Below are 15,309 nucleotides of genomic sequence, written 5' to 3' on the forward strand. Positions count from 1 at the left end.
TGCTGGTTGGGGAGGTAATGCAAGCGATGGACATGACACGACGTGCTCACTGGTGGTAAGGTGCTGCGAGCGTCGAGGGCATGGTGCGGCATTTTCACGCGGGGATTTTGAGATGGCGTTGGGTGCGAGGAAGGGTGGGAGGGAAAAAGATGGAGACAAAACCCAAATCAAACGGCTACGCGCGGGTGCATTGTACGGCTCTAGAGGGGCCATTCTAGAACCTGGCCGGTCGACCTAGCAGCACGCCTGTTTCGTGCAGCAGGGTTCGACCTCCGGCTCACTCCGGCGCTCTTCCTTCAAAACGGTTTATACACGGACCCGACTCGAGTCGACTCGATCCTCTCCGATCCGCACTCCCCCCTTTCTTCTTGCGCCGGAAGGCAAGCGCCAGACCAGCGGCGACCGAGCGAGTCCAACAACAGCACCCAGCCGCACGAGATGGGGGAGCCGTCGGCCGCCCCGCCGGCGCCGACTGACGCGGAGAGGGAGGACGCCCTGGACCGGATGCTCACGCGCCTGGCCCTCGCCGAGGACGCCCGCCTCGCGCCGCTGCTCGTCCGCGTGCTCCCCTACGCCATCACTTCGTTCGCCTCCACCTCCACCTCCGTCCGGAAGCTCGTAAGTCGCCACTCCCCAGCCATTCAGCGCGAGCTCTGGGTGTCGTTCTTAGTTGGTTTAGCCCCCTTTTAGTTGGTTTAGCCTGTGTGTGGTGATTTTTTTTCCGTTGCTCCGATTTGCTCGTGAGGTCCCGGAATTCGAGCCTCGTTTACTCGGAACAGAGGAAATTCTGCTTATATTCCCTGCAGAAATTTAATTCGTACAAGTTCCCTATTATTCTGACTTAAAACCATGCGCCGTCTAATAGTCCCCTGCACCTGCTCAAGTGCTGGCCTGATACTCAGCAATACACATGCCTCCTTTCCGGTAGAAAGAATGCTTACTGCCGAGCCTGTTCTTTTGGTGCATGTTTTATATCATGTTATAACAAACATACTACATTTTTATGCGAATGAATGGCATGTAATAGAATACCACTTCTGTATTTGACTAGGCCATGGAGATTCTCAGCCACATCAACAAACGGGTGAAGCACAGGCCTGAGATTTCGCTGCCCATGCTGGATTTATGGAAGATCTATACTGAATCTGCTTCAACGTCTATTGTTCGCAACTTCTGTATTGTTTATATTGAGATGGCGTTTGAACGCCTGCCAAGTGAGGTATAGTCTTTCCCTTTGCCGGCTTCCCATTTCCTTAGCATTATTATTTTACCTTTACTGGGAAGTTAACAATACAAACTTAACAATTTGTAACAGGAGAAGGGAAACATCGCACCTGATTTGCTAATCAATATATCGAAAGTTCCAGCTCAGCATCAGGGAATTATCTTGAGACTTGTATCAAAGGTTAGTCATGTCATGCATATATTGTCCTAAAACGGGATGTGATATAGAAGTTGATCATATTGAATTATTTTTAGTTGCACTGAAAGTTTAGCTAGGATTGTTGTGTACCATAAAGTGCACATATTATTCAAGGATGTGCAGTGCAGTATTGCAGTGGATTTTTTCCCACAAGAACAAAAAAAGACATATCATGTTCCAGGTTGGACATGTGCTGTAGTTAATGACACAAATTTTATGCTTAAAGTTAATCCTCAAAATGGAGGATAGAATTATAGATTACCTGCGTTGCACATAGAAATATGACATAAGTACTTCCCTTGAGAGAATTGTGTTTTCTCTGTACCTCCATTCTCATGTGCATGTTTAGCCAAAACCAAAGTTATTTTGGCTGTGTTGATTTTAGCCCCCTTCCCATACATACATTCTGTAGCATTTGCATGATTTTGTCCTTTCGTTTTTATTTGTTGGCCAGGCTATTGGTGAATGCAACACACGTAAGGTGGATGATAACATTGCCTTAAAATATCGATCCATAAGTGGATCTGATGATGGCTTAGTTTTTGCTGACTTCTGCTTTCACACAATATTGTATCAAACGCCATCTCAAGGGTACATTCTACTTAACTGAATCAGGTAAAGTTATAATACATGTATTGAATTCAGGAGGCTGACTGTTAGCATTCTTCAGCATTGGATGCCCAGCAGGACTTTCAGTTGCCCAAGCAGATCGTGTTACTGGAAAGCTACCACTGAAAGGTGACACACTTACATCAAGAAAGGTATACCAAAGTACATGCGATTTTTCTGTTGAGCATTCATTGGGATTGTTCAGTGTATTGTATATTTTATCCCTGTGCGCGTACTGATGTCTGCACATGCATTCACACATTTAAATTGTTGAGTGTACTACCTTCACTTTCCTTCTTATGGTTGAATTTCTCATCCAATCTTTTCAGCTAGGTATCTTGAATGTTCTTGAAGCTATGCAGCTGGCATCTGACATTCTCTACCCTATTTATTTAGCTGGTGCTTCCGATAGGTACTTTCATTTCAAAATCAATTTACAATCTGTAGAAATGACTAAGTGGATCAACAATTATGCTGATCACTGTTTCAATATAGTCAAGAGTCAGTTGCTAAGAGAGGAGACGAGTTGTTAAAGCGCAAAGCTTCAACTGCGAGCTTAGAAGATGCCAAGCTTATCAATAGATTGTTTACACTATTCAATGGTATGCACTATGTATTTAATAGGGTGCTATTTATGCATTTCACATTTCAACTACAATACCCGTCCTGTGGTGTGGCATAGCTATTCCATTTTTGTGGTCTGGAATCTGACTGACCTACTTTTCTGTGGACTAAGTGACTGAATTACTGTTTGGAAATTCAGTTTGCTAGGTAGTATAATTGTGAAACAAAAACATCTAGTTTAACTTCAGTTCTCTTTCTTTTGCTTGTTTCTGTTGTCATGATCTATAGGTGAGAAAGTCATTTGTGTTTGTATGCCTGTTCTCATGCCTTCCTGGCCTGTTCTTGAACTCCCAATTGCTTACCTTTCACAAGTATGCATACCATCTAGATTCCTCCTCCATACTCACATAGTTGCATACAGCGCATGCCTGCCACTGGCATTGATCTCCATCAGCAGGCCCCCCAATTGCGTTGTTGCACACATCCATACCCACACGTGTGCATGCTTCTCTTTTCTTCTTCCCTGTTATCAACTTGGCAGTTTCGTTGCATCTTGTCTTGCTCATGTGAATCTGAATGTTTCATGGTAATGATCTCTGGTGTCACAGGTACCGCAAGTGCAGAAAATATAGCTGCAGAACTGAAAGTCGCCCCAGCACCTAGTTCATTGCGTGTTCGCCTAATGAGTGTTTTCTGCCGGTCTATTGCTGCAGCAAACGCATTTCCATACACACTTCAATGCATTTTTGGCTGCATCTATGGTATCATATCTTTACATTCTTTTATGCATTGTTATATTTTTAGTCATGGCACATGGCCAATAAACTGCATATTTAATAAGCTCTGTTGGTACTTGGTAGCAAAGGACATTTTCCTACTTATATCTCTACCAGTCATATAAGTGCATTGAAGTAGAGGAATGAAGGACATTGAACTTCACCCTTGTTCGGACTAAAACATTTTCTTTTAGGTTAAAATAGTCGTGGATAAGTTGTGTTTACAACCCTTTGGGCATTCCATTCCATTATCATGTAAAGTTGCACCATAGGCAAAAAGAATAATAATTTGAACGTGAACGGACGGACAAAAAGAAGAGTAAAGGATGTGTGGAATATAAGACAGGAAAAAGAACATTTTTTTGAGAAAGAAGGAAAAAGAACATTAAGGTCCTGCTGAATGACTCAATTTAACTTTGAACATTGTTTTCCATTCAATAATCATGCTTAAGTTGCTTTTAGAGAGCATTTTTTTGTTAAGCCTCAATATCTCACTGCCTGGTATCTGTTCTTCATGAGATGAAACACATATTTGTCCATTATGTCCATGTAGTATTCATGTGGCGGACCTATAAGTAATGGGCCTCCATCTAAGATTATCTCATTATGTCCCATTCATTTTAATTTATTAGCATGTAGTTCCAGAATGCAAAATCTCAATTTCATCATTGCCATATGTGGTGGTGACCTCAATATGTTTCTGCTATGTCTCTGCCTCCAGGAAGTGGAACCACTTCAAGGCTGAAACAGCTAGGGATGGAGTTCACTGTCTGGGTTTTTAAACATGTATGTTCAATTTGATCATATATAGTTCATCTTGTACATTCCAGCTTGCCCTTCTTCCATCAATGTTAACCCCCGCCCTTGCCGTTGTTGTAATATGGTATGGGAAGGCTGTGTATTATAATAGTTTTGTTATTGTTTTAGGCAGTAATGGACCAACTAAAGTTAATTGGCCCAGTTATCCTCAGTGGAATATTACGGTCCCTTGATGGTTCGTCCAGTACAGAAGCAGGTCTCTTGCACTTCTTATCTACTCTACTTGTTCAAACCTGCATGTGGTTTATTTCCGCATTGTTTCTTTATATTACTCGAATTTAACATCTCTTCGATGAAAAAATTGTTCATTTTGTACTCGAGAAAATATCCAATGATTTGTTGATGTCCTCCATCTCCAGATTCCACTGCTAGAGATGTCAAAATATTTGCATACCAGGCCATTGGTTTGCTCGCCTCTCGTATGCCTAATTTATTCAGGCATGCCCTTGTCATACACTTTTACTTTCTCGGCTCATATTTTGTTTCTGCTATGGGGAATGATCTACTACTTCTGTGAACATTGCAGCAACAAAACAGAAATGGCTATTCGACTCTTCACTGCTTTGAGGTTGGAGGATCAATCACTCCGCCTCACAATTCAGGAGGCAGCCACTTCCCTTGCTACAGCATATAAGGTAGTTATGGAGCACTTGCTAAAGTATGCTGTCACAGCCTATCTAAGACGCCAGCAAAGATGATTGTGAATTTTGATTCGTTGGTTGTCTTCAGTAATCAAATAACTATATTTAATGCTTGATGCAGTACATAAGTGCTAGCTTATTGTCGATTAAGTCCCTGTAATATTGTAATGCCCCATGTCCTTACATGCTAGTCTGGTATGCATGATAAACCAGGAACCTTGGCAACACAACAACTCTTAAGATTTTATCCTTGCTTCACACAAAAGGATTTTAACTGGAGTTGCTTGTCTATACACCAATGTTTGTATGCTGCAAAATCATTCATAACACCTTTCACATGTAATGTGGCCTAACCCATCTGCAGTCTAGTGTTGTTGGCTTGCTGTTACTGTTTTACTGAAAAAAATCTATAACATGCAGCTCATAATAGTTTATGAGCTGAATATTTTCTTAGCTCCGACTGTAAGGTGCTGTACCTAACTCATTACTTGTATTTAACTCATTTTGTTGCTCATGGTATCAGGGTGCTTCAATTGTAGTACGGAAGGATCTTGAGGCGCTTCTTCTGGAAAATTGTCAAGTGGTAAAGTTTATCGTTCTAATTATCTATTCACAAATACTCCCTCCGTAAACTAATATAAGAGCGTTTAGATTACTACTTTAGTGATCTAAATGCTCTTACATTAGTTTACAGAGGGAGTACTTTTATAGTCCAGAACCTAGTCGGGCTCTACGAAGGTCAAACTGAGACCTTCTCTGTATAGTTTCACTTTCACCCTATTTTCTTGGACTGGTCTGGAGATATGTGACAAAAATAATACTGAAGGAAGAAATCTAAGATATTGCGATTGGGATGATGGATTCCATTGGGTAGATGACTATTTCTTCTCCTGATTTTTGTGATGCTATGGGGCACACTTCCATTATGCATTAGAGTAGTGTGTTTAAGTTGCAGTATCTTGCTATTCTTAAGGGCTTTATTTGAGGAAATGCATGTGCCTTTAGTTGTTCGGAGACTATAATTTTCTGATGTTACATTTATATTGTAAATTTTCTTGAAGGAGCAAATTGAGGTTCGATTTTCTGCTGTAAGATGGTCAACAACGTTATACGACATGCAGCACTGCCCAAGCCGGTACATTTGCATGCTTGGAGCTTCAGATGTAAAACTGGACATAAGGTTGGTTATTGAAGATACTAGTACACATACAATATGCCAGCATGGTGCTTTGTTGCTCTTTTGTTGCTCTTTTGTTGCATTTTTGTACTGTTATACCAGATACAAGTTCATCTTCTCCTATGTACTTAACATCTGGCCATGAAATCTGTAAAACTTGGGCCTGTTGTATGCACGCTCAACTTTTTAACCCTATAGGCAATGGTAGCACCCTTAGGATCGTCTCTTTTCTAGCACAGTGCTCCGTTTGTTTGGAAATGTAAGACACACAAGCTTTCTGAGATTCTTGCCCAACAATTGTACGAATACTTCCTCCGATCCTAAATATAAGTCTTTCTAGAGATTCCAATAAGGACTACATACGGATGTATATAGACATATTTTAGAGTGTAGATCCATTCATTTTGCTCCGTATGTAGTCCCTTTTGTAGGAACGGAGGAAGTATAAAGGTTTTATTTCAAAATTAATGTTGTTGGGTTCGTATTTATTTAAAGCATCTTCCAATGGTATCAATTTTGTATCACATAACACACATATTGGTAATTGGTCAAAGGTAAATCTTGAAAAGCGTGTGTGCCTTACATTTCCAAAATGAGGGAGCAGTATCTGGACAAGTCCAATTTAGTATCAAACACTTTCGTGGATCATGCAAACCGGACTTTAGTACTACCTCCGTCCCGGTGTATAAGTCATTCACGTAGTTCTAGGTTGACAATTTAACTATCTAAATATGTATTATATGTGACAAAAAATATATATTTAGAAACTAAATCGTGTAGAAATCTAGTGATATACTTTTCATGACATATAACACATACTCCCTCTGTAAACTAATATAAAAGCGTTTAGATCACTAGTTTAGTATTCTAAACGCTCTTATATTAGTTTACGGAGGGAGTATTTAATTCCTCAAATCGATGACCTAGAACTACGCGAATGACTTATACACCGAGACGGAGGTAGTAGTTTATTGCCAATACTTCGAAGTTGATGAGAGTTGACTTGTAGTTGTACACTTGGTACTTGTAAGTTAGTATCCATGATTTTGTCCTAATACAACACACTCATGGTTTATTTTTATGATGCTAACATATTGATGCATTCCTTAAGTTCCTGTATATATATAATTGCTGCTGTTGATTCTTCTGTACACAGGGAAATGGCTCTAACAGGTCTAAATCTGTTAAATGATGAGAGGCAGTCACCTGCAATTACTGTTGATTTCAACTATCCCGATATTGTGGAGATGCTAAATTATATCTACAGCCAGCAGCCTAAGCTGCTGGAGTCTAACGATCAGAGTGATGGAAAGCTGCTATTCCCATCAAAAACATTTCTTGCAATGATCAAGTTTCTGATGAAGTGCTTTGAGGCAAGTGATATTCCAGATCTTTCGCAAGAAGATCCATCTCATTCCCCAGTAGCAAAAATGTGTGTGGTCTTAGAACATGCCATGTCATACGAAGGGTCTAGTGAACTGCATGCATTGGCCTTGAAGTCATTGGTTGATATATCCTCTCGTCAGCCAAAGGTTTTTTTTCTTCTACCTATGTTAAAAGAAGCTTAATTCTTTGTTCACATGTTTTTACCTTTTGCTTCATAAATTTTCATAATTTGCAGTTGGTATCGTCACGGTATGCCAACCGTTTACATTGGCTGAGAACTTTACTTAGTCATGTTGATTCTGATGCTCGTGAAGCTGCGGCCCGTCTGCTTGGCATTGCTTCTTCAGCACTTTCAAGCTCGGCTGCGTTGAGTCTTCTGTCTGAACTCACTTCAGCACTTGACCCAAATCATCCGTCAAGGTATGCAGGAGAAAAGTACAACCCTTTTGATGTTTTACTTATGTTGCCATACTTCTCATGTATATATTTGATTTTTGGGCCAGATTTGAGATTTACCATGGATTGTTATGCGCAATTGGGTATGTAACCGCCTGCTGTTTGAAGGAATCTTATGTAAGCTCATTCTGCTTTCCTCTCCCTCATTTTTGTAGCTTATTGCGTATCTCATTTTCTTTGCTGAATTGTGCACTTTAAATGAAATCTTAGCATATTTGCTTTCACTGCTTTCGGTGAAACTCCATCTATGCTATGCTGTTGTATTGAGAATAGGGGATAGAAATTGGCTGACATAGTCCAGAAATTCCTAGTTTGTATCTCTTGTATTATACTCCCTGTACAGAACTGATGTTTGGTCAATTCATGGGGGGTCTTTGACCATACGACGCACGTGCTCTATTCAATCAGAGGGAAGCCGTCAGGAGGGGCTTGTGCAGCTAGGTACCTAAGTGTTCTAGTTGATTGGTTGATCTCTTTGCGAGCTAGAGAAGTGATAAAGGAGATGTTCTTGCTGTCAAGAAAGAGTATATTTGAAGAGCCATTACCTAGTTCTCCTGCTTAGATGCTCGAAGATTCTTTCAGACCTGTCTATTTTGTTGTGCCTTTTGCATGATTCTGCAGATGCGCGGCTGGTATTAGAACAATAAGTATAGTATTTCTCATGAATGTTTAATAGGAAAAAAAATTATGCTTGACATTATGGAAGAAAGGAAGAAGGTACTATAAATCATGTTTGTTCTCGTCATCATGATGCAGGATTTTAACTTCTAGAAGTTTGGTTAAAGTATTTGCTGTATAGTTGGACAGTTATGATTTATGTATCCTTTGACTTTAAAAGCATTGTTTCATCAATGTAGCCTTGAAACTATTGATTTGCTCTTATACCTGATAAGTAAATGCACAGATACCTGAAGAACTGGTCCAAAAGGTTGTTGATATTCTTGTAAAAGTTGTTGAGTCTGAGGGTTCAACATTGGCATCAATTGCAATGGAATCTCTTGGCCATATTGGGCTCCGTTGTGCATTGCCTTCCATTAGTAGGAACTGCTCTGCAGGTAAAGCTGTTCAGTGTTCACCGCCTGTCTTTGCTGGTTATTTATTTAAGCTAACTTTGTTTGTCGTACAGCTGGAGTTTTAACTGTTCTGCATGAGAGATTAACAAAGCTGCTTTCCGAAAATGATACCAAAGCTATACAAAAGATCTTGGTATCACTTGGACATATTTCATGGAATGAGTTGTCCTTTTCACATCTGAAAATAGCGTTAGACTTGATTTTCAGTCTCGCGCGTTCTAAGGTACTGTTATAATTCAAATTTTCAGTGAAAAATATTACTCCTACTGTTATGACAATAATCATATTAAGGATTTCATCTATTTAGGTTGAAGATGTGCTTTTTGCATCTGGCGAGGCTCTCTCTTTCATATGGGGTGAAGTTCCTGTGACTGCAGATGTGATACTAGAAACAAACTTTGTTTCCCTTTCCCAAGCCACAAACTTTCTTACTGGTGATGCACCCCTGCTTGACTCAAGGAACTTCGGTAAAAGAAGCAGCTGTGAAGAAGCACGTACAACGGCTCAAGAAGAAATTATAAACAAGTTGTTTGATACACTAATTTATAGCAGCAGAAAAGAGGAACGCTGTGCGGGTACAGTCTGTTTGGTCTCACTCACAATGTACTGTGGTCGGCATCCGAAGATCCTTGAACTTCTTCCACAGATTCAGGTTTTTAATAAATATATAACTTCTAGATCATCATAAAGATCTTAATTTTTCTTCTTACTAAACTGTAGCACTGCATTAAACTGATCAATCATTATGCGAACATTGGTCTGTATGATTTTATGCTAATGAGCACTCACTGTCTGGGGTGCACTAGCCAGCTTAAATAGTGTGGTATACTTCTACCTGCCATCTAAAATCTGTAATAAGAGTAGCTTTTAATATACTACTCCCTCCGTTCCATATTACTCGTCGCTGATTTAGTACAACTTTGTACTAAATCAGCGACAAGTAATATGGAACGGAGGGAGTAGTATAGAAGTTCCAAGTTCTTAAGATGTTTTTTCTACCATTCTATGACCAGAAATTTCAGCATTGTAGTACTGATAACCACCTAGTCTAAGACTGAAAGATTTACTGTGCCAAAAATAAACCTCCTTTTAGAAACATATTTTAATTTTGGGCCTTTGGGGTATCTGTACCTTTTGATTGAGAGTTTTTTCTTGCTACAACGTATATGCATATACTGGTGATTAGGTTACTGTTTCCACAGCTAGCAATGTTCTTGCTTTGGAGGGAAACAGTTGTCCGTAGTGTTGACCCTCTCTCATCTTTCACCTTTCTTTTTGTACGATAATCATGCATTTCTCAATCAAATATCGGCCTTCTTCATGCCAGTGATAATTTTTTTTTTGAAACGGATGTCAGTGATAATTTTGGGCGCCTGGAAAGTGCCACTTCTTTTGTTGGTTGATTTAAAAAGTTAGAAATGCAAATTTTGTGGCCCTAGGAGGCTAGGACTCACTTGTCAGCTCATATGCGCTGGTACTGTTTTCTAGTTATGCATCTTTGCGATGGTACTTAGCATGCCTTTTCTCAGTTAGCTGTTTGCTCTGGGCTTATGGCTATCATGAACATTTGGTGTTCACTTACTTTACAGGAAGCCTTTTCTCACCTTATTGGCGATTCTAATGAGCTTACACAAGATTTGGCATCCCAAGGTATGAGTATAGTGTATGAACTTGGTGATGCTTCTATGAAAGGGCAGTTGGTTCATGCACTGGTGAATACACTGACTGGTGCAGCAAAAAAGAAAAAGGCCATTAAGGTGCATACTATTTTCTCAAATTCTACCTTTTTATGAGATCCTCAATTATCTTTTACTTAAGTATTTTTTTCTTAATGTACTTGCATTAGTTGATGGAGGATTCAGAGGTTTTTCAAGAAGGAACCATTGGCAGTAATCCTGCTGGAGGAAAGCTTAGCACATACAAGGAGCTCTGTAGTCTTGCCAATGAGATGGGACAACCTGACTTGATATACAAGTTCATGGATCTGGCTAACTATCAGGCTGCTCTCAATTCCAAGAGGGGTGCTGCTTTTGGATTTTCCAAGATAGCCAAACAAGCTGGGGAGGCACTTCAACCCCATCTGCACACCTTAATTCCTAGGCTTGTCCGATACCAATATGATCCTGATAAGAACATCCAGGTATAAAGTATTACATTCACATTATGATATTTGCCATATTCCTTTTTTTGGTGGTGCAGTGAAATTAAATTGATAGTATTATTATGTGAATATTTGCACTTCAATGTGGACGAGTCACCTTAGCTATTGGGGAATGTTGCTTGTTGCTTCTGTGAAAGATCAGATGCCTACATAATTGGCCAGCATGACTTGCCTAGATTCTTTATCTCATGTATTACTTACCAACAAGTTGGTCAGGGAGCTTGCGGAGACTCGTTTCAGTGATTAGCAAGTATTACCTTGTACAGTGGTTCCTCGAACAAATCAGAATGTTGACCACTTCTCCAAGTTTGGCTGTGCTTTTGTGTTGCCAATATAGTCATTATTTTTCATCAAATTTAGCTTGTTTGTTTCCCTCATCCTGCACTAGTCACCACCATTTTCCTGTTGCAGCAGCACACTTGGCTATAGAAGTCTTGCCTGTTGAATAATCCTGTCTGTTGTGCGAGATTGCTGTTACTTGGCCGTACCATTCATTACCATGGTCCCATATGGTTGGCCAACCAGCTGCGACATAATCAACTATTGTTGCCACCGCTGCTGCTGTGCACGCCATCCTTATTGTGCTTGAAATTAACGAAGCTTGGATTTGTAAAGAATGGATAGTGATAACGCTATAAGCATCTTTAGCTCTGCTTTTATGTTTACTAGGTACAGCGCCAATCAGTAGTATTTTGGCATCGTCTATTAGCACTCTTTGTTGATCTTCTTATTGATGTGTGCACTCATAGATTATCTAATTATGACCTAGAATATTATCTTAAGCAGCAATAAGCTTTCCTCCTAGCTGACAATTCCAGTTGCATTTCTAGGATTCAATGGGACATATCTGGAAGTTAATTGTTTCAGATCCCAAAAAGGCAATAGATGAACATTATGATGTCATAGTAGAGGATCTGTTGGTTCAATCTGGATCACGGCTTTGGCGCTCACGTGAAGCTTCTTGTCTTGCACTTGCAGACATCATCCAAGGTCGAAGATATAGTCAGGTATGTGAATATTTTGGAGTTAGTTTGAAACTTCCAGTCAGTGCACTAGGCTGCACAATCTTTTGAGAATGAAATAGAACTCACCTTTTCTTTTGTTCTTCTCAAGGTTTCTAAGCATTTGATAAAAATATGGACAACCACCTTCCGTGCGATGGATGACATAAAGGAAACCGTGCGAAATGCTGGTGACAGTTTGTGCCGAGCTGTAAGCTCATTGACAGTTAGGCTCTGTGATGTGTCACTTACTACCGCTTCTGATGCAAAAGAAACAATGAACATTGTACTTCCATTCTTGCTTTCTGAAGGCATACTCAGTAAAGTTGCAAGCGTTCAAAAAGCATCTATAAATTTGGTCATGAAGCTTGCCAAGGTATTATCAGTGGTGAAAGTTATAATGTTTAACTGCACTTATACCATAATGTGTCAGATGTAGCATCTAATGCTATTAAGTTTCAGTGTTAGTTTCTGAGAGTTCTGTTTTATCTTAACAAATTAAGCGAACACGAGATCATAGATTACAATGGAATTTCTTCCCAGGAGGGTGCTGATGTGAAAACATCGCACTGATTGATTGTTTTTATGGTGAACTTTATATTTTTGCAGTACACTGAAACTTAAATAAACTGCAAGTAATCTATGTTCTTTCTTCTTGGTGGCCAAGAGTTATATCCTTGATAGATGGAGAAAAAACTGTTACTAATTAGCTTGGAATGGTGGAAGTCTTGAAGTATAGGGTTTTCTAGCAGTTGGCTGAAGCTTTGACAGGCTGGATTAGTTGACTGAGGAAGGAAAAGGAGTCTGATCTTGATAGTATATCCTGCTTCCTTATTTCAATTTGCTTACTTCTTTTACTTGTGGGAAGTAGTCCTAATGTACACTCAGTAACTTTGCTACCTTCATGTGCCAGTTTTGTTAGGTTGGACAGACTTTTGGACTGTCTTGGTTCCTGTGGAACCTTATATGTTTGCATGTGAATTCCTTTGTTTGACCTTACTATATTTCAGTAGGTCTCTCCCCTACTATTCTCCTCCCTAGTAGGATTGTAGTATTGATGTCGTTGGTTAATTGCATCCAAAGCATTGTTATGGTTTGCTTATGCATGGCCTATAACATACTGTTAGTGCTCATGCTCCTATGTGTCTCTTTAATGAAAAGAATAAAGAAAAGCAAAATCTTCAGTTTATGACTTCTTGATGTTCATAGGGGGCTGGCATTGCCTTGCGGCCACATCTGTCAGAACTTGTTAGTTGTATGCTTGAATGTTTGTCAAGTTTGGAGGATCAAAGGTTAAACTATGTTGAGGTATGCTACTTTTGGTGGTTTTTGTAGGAAAGTTGATGTCTTATTACTTATTAAGTCTACCATGTTATTTCTGTTCTGTACTCACTCCTGTATTTGGACGAAAGATGCATGCAGGAAATGCTGGCATCCAAACCGAGAAGCTTGACAGCTTGCGTGTAGCTGTAGCAAAAGATTCTCCAATGTGGGAAACCCTTGATATATGTATCAAAGTTGTTGACACAAATTCACTCGAGCTATTGATTCCTCGCCTGGCTCAAATGGTTAGATCTGCTGTTGGTCTTAATACAAGGTTAGTTTTCATGCTAATATGGGCCTTGTAGTATTCATGATAGTACCATTTCACTTCACTTACTGTAATCTTACCCTGTCATTGTTGCCTGATTTCAGGGTTGGTGTTGCTAGCTTCATCACCTTGCTGGTACAGAAGGTCATGATTAACATCAAGCCATACACGGTGATGTTACTGAAATTACTTTATACTGCTGTTCTGGAGGAAAGGAGTTCTGCAGCCAAAAGGGCCTTTGCGTCTTCTTGTGCTGCAGTTTTGAAATATGCCAGCCAATCTCAGGCTCAGAAACTTATTGAAGACACCGCTTCTCTGCATTTAGGTGAAAAAAGTTCTCAGTTATCTGGTGCAGTTCTTATTAAATCGTACTTGAGCAATGCAGCAGATGTTATTAGTGGATACAATGCAGTGGTTATCCCTGTAATTTTTTCTTCAAGGTATGTGAACGACATTTCTTAAGTCTTAACCTTTCATCTTGAGTTCTGAAACTAATATGTCAGCAATTCATGATCTTATGATCATTAAAACTACAAAAGCAGTTCCCTGTAGTCTACGCACTTACTGGATCTCAAATAACAAAACTTCTTTCAGATTTGATGATGATAAAGAGACCAGTGCCTTGTATGGAGAACTTTGGGAGGATATTCCTAGCAGTGAAAAAGTAACCCTTCAGCTTTATTTACCAGAAATTGTATCCCTTTTGTGCGATTGCATGTCCTCATCATCATGGGCTGGCAAGAGAAAGGTGTAGTCTCTGTCACTGATTTTCTATTCATACAAATAAATTGGTGACAGTTAAAAATGCTGTAACTTGTATACTTACCATACTATGGTTATTGCAGTCAGCCAAGGCTACAAAAAGTCTATGTGATGCCCTTGGAGAACCTGTTTCTGCGCACCACCATAATATTCTCAAATCACTTCTGAAAGAACTACCAGGTCGATTTTGGGAGGTAATTCATACTATTACTTGTAAATTTTTAATGGAAACACTGGTTTGAGTGACTATGCCACATGCGTGCACAAGTTATGTGCACTTTACATCAATTTTCCCTGCAATCCTCTAACCAACCATTCTACAAGTAATAACTAACTTATACATCACCAAGGGCTAAAAACGTTGCTCCAACAGATGATGTAGATGCAACAAAAATTTACATCACCTCCTCCAAGTGATATACTCCCTCCGTTCCTAAATATAAGTCTTTGTAGAGATCCACTATGAACCACATACGGATGTATATAGATGCATTTTAGAGTGTAGATTCATTTATTTTGCTCCGTATGTAATCCATAGTAAAATCTCTACAAAGACCTATATTTAGGAACGGAGGGAGTAAAATACAACACTTGGAGATGCAAATTTGCATCCCCATGCCACTGGTGACGTAAAAACCTGTCCGCGCGCCAACCGCCCTTCATTTTGTTTCCCATCCGCCGCCCGCCCGCGCGCCGCCGCCGCGCAGCTGAGCCCACCGCGTGCCGCCACCGCCGCGCCACCGTCAGATCCCGGCGCTCCACCACCCCCGTCGCCGGTTCCACCGCTACTGCGCCTCCGCCCTCCACCAAATCGGCCGATACCGCCGCCACCCGTCCTCCTTCGGCTGCCGCCGTCGCTAACCGATTCTG

The 15,309-nt window shown here is 40.2% G+C and overlaps 1 protein-coding gene across 1 annotated transcript in view; it reads left to right on the forward strand.

Annotated features, from left to right (window-relative positions):
- Positions 1–330: 330 nt before the first annotated feature.
- LOC119300858 (proteasome adapter and scaffold protein ECM29-like) overlaps positions 331–15,309 on the forward strand; it is an 18,408-nt gene continuing 3,429 nt past the window's right edge. The window contains exons 1-29 of the mRNA XM_037577747.1: positions 331–618; positions 1,052–1,219; positions 1,316–1,405; positions 1,878–2,014; positions 2,094–2,184; positions 2,362–2,444; positions 2,528–2,634; positions 3,205–3,357; positions 4,094–4,158; positions 4,300–4,387; positions 4,551–4,629; positions 4,718–4,826; positions 5,356–5,415; positions 5,894–6,012; positions 7,166–7,541; positions 7,631–7,815; positions 7,899–7,968; positions 8,756–8,906; positions 8,978–9,147; positions 9,232–9,576; positions 10,514–10,681; positions 10,771–11,064; positions 11,916–12,092; positions 12,199–12,462; positions 13,296–13,394; positions 13,499–13,683; positions 13,782–14,117; positions 14,272–14,425; positions 14,523–14,633. Coding sequence (XP_037433644.1) covers positions 439–618; positions 1,052–1,219; positions 1,316–1,405; positions 1,878–2,014; positions 2,094–2,184; positions 2,362–2,444; positions 2,528–2,634; positions 3,205–3,357; positions 4,094–4,158; positions 4,300–4,387; positions 4,551–4,629; positions 4,718–4,826; positions 5,356–5,415; positions 5,894–6,012; positions 7,166–7,541; positions 7,631–7,815; positions 7,899–7,968; positions 8,756–8,906; positions 8,978–9,147; positions 9,232–9,576; positions 10,514–10,681; positions 10,771–11,064; positions 11,916–12,092; positions 12,199–12,462; positions 13,296–13,394; positions 13,499–13,683; positions 13,782–14,117; positions 14,272–14,425; positions 14,523–14,633 — 4,614 coding nt within the window. The 5' untranslated portion in view covers positions 331–438. The remainder of the gene's footprint in view (positions 619–1,051; positions 1,220–1,315; positions 1,406–1,877; positions 2,015–2,093; positions 2,185–2,361; positions 2,445–2,527; positions 2,635–3,204; positions 3,358–4,093; positions 4,159–4,299; positions 4,388–4,550; positions 4,630–4,717; positions 4,827–5,355; positions 5,416–5,893; positions 6,013–7,165; positions 7,542–7,630; positions 7,816–7,898; positions 7,969–8,755; positions 8,907–8,977; positions 9,148–9,231; positions 9,577–10,513; positions 10,682–10,770; positions 11,065–11,915; positions 12,093–12,198; positions 12,463–13,295; positions 13,395–13,498; positions 13,684–13,781; positions 14,118–14,271; positions 14,426–14,522; positions 14,634–15,309) is intronic.

Source organism: Triticum dicoccoides, chromosome 5A, assembly GCF_002162155.2.
Source record: "Triticum dicoccoides isolate Atlit2015 ecotype Zavitan chromosome 5A, WEW_v2.0, whole genome shotgun sequence".
Taxonomy (NCBI): Eukaryota; Viridiplantae; Streptophyta; class Magnoliopsida; order Poales; family Poaceae; genus Triticum; species Triticum dicoccoides.